This window comes from Corythoichthys intestinalis, chromosome 4 (genome assembly GCF_030265065.1).
Source record: "Corythoichthys intestinalis isolate RoL2023-P3 chromosome 4, ASM3026506v1, whole genome shotgun sequence".
Lineage (NCBI taxonomy): Eukaryota > Metazoa > Chordata > Actinopteri > Syngnathiformes > Syngnathidae > Corythoichthys > Corythoichthys intestinalis.
The window spans coordinates 56,396-61,575 of record NC_080398.1 but is presented as its reverse complement, the minus strand read 5'-3'; the positions used below and the strand labels follow the sequence as shown (position 1 = coordinate 61,575).

The window sequence follows — 5,180 nt, the reverse complement described above, 5'->3', positions numbered from 1 at the left end:
GTCTCAAAAATAGAGGATCGCTTTAAAGGCTGCTAGGGTCCCCGTGTTAGTCACTGCGGGGTCTTGAGCATTCCAGAGGCGGGCCGCAATGATTGGAATCGAAAATGATTTTAAAGTGGTTCTTGCATGGCTATAGTTAAACACGTTGTTCCCTCTTAAATCATAATTTGATGGCTTGGAAGCGAATTTGTAAGTTATGCGGGAGACAATTTGTATGCTCCTTGTACATCATCTGGACAGTTTTGAAATGTATCAAATCATAACATTTTAAAAACTTAAATTTGATGTATAGCTCATTTGTGTGAGCTCTATAAGGGGCTTTATGGATAATCCCGATTGCTTTCTTTTGAACTTCAAGTGCATCTGATTCAAAATAATACGTGGAGTGGACGTGGACTTTTAATAGGTTGACTAACAGGTCTTTCAGGGTCAGAATTTTCATGTTTTGTGACAGGAAGCGGCAACCTCGAAAGTTCATCAGCATTGCAATGCAAATCAGATTTACGATACTTGATGTCGTATGAGTGAGCTGATAACAACAAAGCCCATCTCTGAAGACGTGCAGCAGCCAGTGAAGCTTCACAAAAGACATAGGATGTTAAATTCGATTTTGGCGTCTCTCTAAATCTCCAGTCCTCCGACCTTAAAGTGTTAAAATTTTGGAGATTTCGCTCGAAAATTTCGTCACGTCTCCATCGCCTACCGTTATGGGATTTCTTACCACACAACCAGCTGTGCATGCAGTGAAAATAGGTCAACAAAGATCCTCCTAAAGGAACCATAGATTGGGAATAAACTGTAATGATGTATATTATGACATTTTTGAAACTTTTTTTAAAACATGTTTTAATACTTTTATTTCATCACACTGAAAAGCTTATAAAATATAAGCACATATACAAGATATCTTTTTTTAGAGTAATGAAAAATCATGACAAATGATTGCATTAATACTCTTTCATGGTTTATTAGTAACGATTTTATTTTCAAAGTGTTGAAGAACTGTTCTTTTTCGTTAAAAAAAAAAATTGTGTCCAAATATCTACATATTTTGAACACTTGTGAATGTAGATATACAGTGTATATCATTTACAACAGTGTTCTGGCATGTTGAGACAAGTGATTAAAGTATAATAACGCATCATTAGTACAGTCAAAATAATCGATTAACACACCACCATAACACACACTTTTATTTTTGATTTGTCAAATATTTCCAACCATTCTATTAGAGTTTGCAGGTGTACCTAATGGAGTGTCCGATGACCAACAAGATTACAGGTAGATACTGTGTTAAAATAACATCCTCACATGATTGCACGTGCACGTTTGTACTTAAACAGATTACCCATTATTGGAATACAGGTTCCGCTAGTTGGAAGGACACTTGAGACAGACAAAGACGAGAGGACAGCTGCAGTTCAGTCTGTTTTGTGGATTTGATCTAATAATTCACTACCATTGACAGCGATAGACGTCCGATCCGTTTGAACTTCTCGCCGTCAATGGCACTGCAACATGACAATTCGGCGCCAAGTTCAACACATTGAAACACAACCTCGCTATTTTTTGATCATTTAAACATGATCGCAACACAACCGGAATTTCTTGATGTGTTTTGAGATTTCTTTCATCTTTAAACCGTATATAATCGGATTGAACAACGGACTCCACACTAATATTTGCAGACTTATGATCAGTCGCAAAATTTTTGGAAGCTCCGTCTCCAAAATCCCTATAATCACATCAAAGAGAAGTAAACAGGAGAAGAGGATTAAAACAATCAAGTGGGGTAAACACGTATCGATGGCTTTTGTCTGAGTTTCTCTGTGGCTACCAAATGCCACGGCAAATATTTTTATATAAGTGAAGAGGATAAACAGCACAGGTATGACAGCCATGTTTATGAGAACAATAAAACCCAACACAACCACAGACGTCGGCGTCGTGCAGTGAATCTTAGAAATTGTACTATTGCAAAAAATCCCCCCTAAAGAGAAACTACAAAGTTTTTGTTTGGACCGAACAATCACTGACACCGACACATGACAGGAAGGCAGAAACCAGGCCAAACCCAGGAAAATGCGGACACGGGTTTTACCCATCAGAGATGTGTACTGCAGTGGCTTACAGATGGACACGTATCTATCGTAAGCCATTCCTGACAACAACAATAAATCAGCACCAGCCAAACTGTAGAAAATATAAATCTGTAACAAACACACGGAGTAAGAAGCGCTCTGCTGATGAGACAAGACATCCACAATGAGTTTAGGGTAGATAGAAGTGCTGAATAAAAGCGAGTTCAGAGACAAAGCTGCAATGAAAATGTACATTGGTTCATGAAGGGTCCGGTGAATCCTGATGACATAAATAATGATACAATTAGAGCATATAATGACAACGTACATTGCCACAAAAAACACAAAGTAAACATATCTGTAATTGTCTGTGTCTATGAAGCCATCAAGACTCAGCACCTGTGTTCCGTTCCGCTCCATCGTGACAAGACACGAGTCAAGTGCTGCTGAGGATGCTTGTAGATAAAGATAAAGAAGACATCTACAGTTAGTGATCAGGGTGATGATGGCTTGCGATTGGTCACCAGGTTGAGGAGGTGTTCCGTAGCTTCCCTTTGTTACCTCCAACTCCCCAGAAGGCGGAACGCCGACTTGTCAGGCTGAACTTGAATTTGAAGTCTTACAGTGCAGGCCAAAAGTATTGGCACCCCTGCAATTCTGTCAAAAAATGCTCAATTTCACCTAGAAAATGACTGCAATTACAAATGCTTTGATAGTAATATCTTGGTTTATTTTGCTTGCAATGAAAAACACAAATCATTTCAGAGACAAAATTGTAGACCTGCACCAGGCTGGGACGACTGAATCTGCAATAGGTAAAACGCTTGGTGTAAAGAAATCAACTGTAGAAGCAATTATTACACAAAGGAAGACATACAACACCACTTCTAATCTCCCTCAATCTGGGGCTCCATGCAAGATCTCACCCCGTGGCGTCAAAATGATAACAAGAACGGTGAGCAAAAATTCCAGAACCACACGGGGGACCTAGTGAATGACCTACAGAGAGCTGGGACCACAGTAACAAAGGCTACTATCAGTAACAAAATGCGCCGCCAGGGACTCAAATCCTGCACTGCCAGACGTGTCCCCCTGCTGAAGCTAGTACACGTCCAGGCCCGTCTGGGGTTCGCTAGAGAGCATTTGGATGATCCAGAAGAGGATTGGGAGAATGTGTTATGGTCAGATGAAACCAAGACAGAACATTTTGGTAGAAACACAGGTTCTCGTGTTTGGGGGAGAAGAATACTGAATTGTATCCGAAGGACACCATACCCACTATGAAGCATGGGGGTGGAAACATCATTCTTTGGGGCTGTTTTTCTGCAAAGGGACCAGGACGACTGATCTGTGTAAAGGAAAGAATGAATGGGGCCATGTATCGAGAGATTTTGAGTGAAAATCTCCTTCCGTCAGCAAGGGCATTGAAGATGAGATGCGGCTGGGTCTTTCAGCATGACAATGATCCCAAACACACATCCAGGGCAACCACGGAGTGGCTTCATAAGAAGCATTTCAAGGTGCTGGAGTGGCCTAGCCAGTTTCCTGATCTCAACCCCATAGAAAATCAGTGGAGGGAGTTGAAAGTCTGTGTTGCCCAACGACAGCCCCAAAACATCACTGCTCTAGAGGAGATCCGCATGAAGGAATGGGTCAAAGTACAAGCAACAGTTTGTGAAAAGCTTGTGAAGAGTTACAAAAAACGTTTGGCCTCCGTTATTGCCAACAAAGGGTACAAATGGTGTACCGCAAGCAATACGTCACTTTTGCTCATTAATATGCACGACGTTAGCAATTGTTGCGAGGCGGGTCAACTCCCGTTTGTCCCCAATAGTAAATGCATAAAAATAGTGTACGAACGAGATGTTTACGGAGCTAAATCTACCAAAATGCCAAATTCACTGGTAAAGATGTGGAAGAACAGTTAAAGAGAAAAACATGGGAAAAAGAGACCGATATTCTGCCAAATTTTGCACCCTTATAATGTTTTGCTCCTAAAGCTGTTGTGGTTGTGAATAAGCCCTCTTTTACATTCAGTTGGACTCTCAATGTTATCCACAGGTGCTAAATTAACAAGTAACATTGTAAGCATACATGTTCAACACGAATATGGCGTAAATTAATGCTTAACTGCACGGCGAACGTAAACAGTGAAAGAGCGGTGTGCAGTTGTTGTGTGCAGCTAACATGGCAGGATGTGTCTGAGGAGAACTTTTCTACAAGTCCGCTCATCATCAAACGTGAGAAAATATTCCTTTATTTAAAGAAAGTTTGTAGCGTTTACTTTGTAATCACTGTATTCGCGGCCATTTTTAACACAAAGTTGCAATTTCGGACGGAGTCCAAAATTTGATAGAACACCGGACACATGAAGAGGGCAATCAGCCGAGTGTAGTGCTCTTCCGGCGGTCAAGCGAAGAGGACCGTGGGGAGTGTGCGACAAGCTGCCGCCGTCGGCCAAGTGGCATTCTCAGTTGCATTTTGTGGCTGACAATGCAAGCCACCTCCGCATTAAAATGTGTCCCATGATCCCAGTACAGTATTTAACATATTACAAAACACAATGTTTACTGACTTCCTCGTAAGTCCAATGGTCCCACAGTTGTCGGACTTGTTTTGGCCAATCTCGGGGTGAATGGGAACCTTTTGAAACTCAAAAAAGCTCACACGCCTCTCCTTGGTGCAGCAACAAAACCTTGCAGCACATTTGACTGGCGTGATGTGAAAATAAATAAAAATCAGCTGAGTCCGCGGTCCATCTGCATGCTATAAAGCAATGCTGTATTGTGAGATGCTGACCCAGGTGACGTCACATTGGCATTCATCCCCAATGCGAGACGAGCCGGAAGTCAGTTTTTTTCATGCATAAAATACAAAAAGCATAAAATATTACGTGAAATATAAAAAAAACATGCTTTTGAATGTCATAGGTACTTTAAACTGATAATATGTTGTAGATTTTGCACACTAAATTCCGTCGCATCGCCATCGCCTGCCGTTATGTGATTTCTTTTTACGCTGTATAACTGTAATGTATATGATGACATTTTTGAAACTTTTTTTTAAACATGTTTTATTATTTTTTATTTCATCACACTG

General features: G+C 40.8%; 1 protein-coding gene across 1 annotated transcript; it reads right to left on the bottom strand.

Moving 5' to 3' along the window:
- Positions 1–903: 903 nt before the first annotated feature.
- LOC130914390 (olfactory receptor 4P4-like) lies at positions 904–3,148 on the bottom strand. Its single transcript, XM_057833535.1, has one exon. It carries the CDS (start codon positions 2,499–2,501, stop codon positions 1,578–1,580), a length of 924 nt encoding a protein of 307 aa, XP_057689518.1. The 5' UTR covers positions 2,502–3,148; the 3' UTR covers positions 904–1,577.
- Positions 3,149–5,180: the final 2,032 nt, after the last annotated feature.

What these genes read in the sequence shown, in the direction of transcription:
- LOC130914390 (XM_057833535.1), bottom strand. Translation starts at nt 2,501, where the DNA reads ATGGAGCGGAACGGAACACAGGTGCTGAGTCTTGATGGCTTCATAGAC.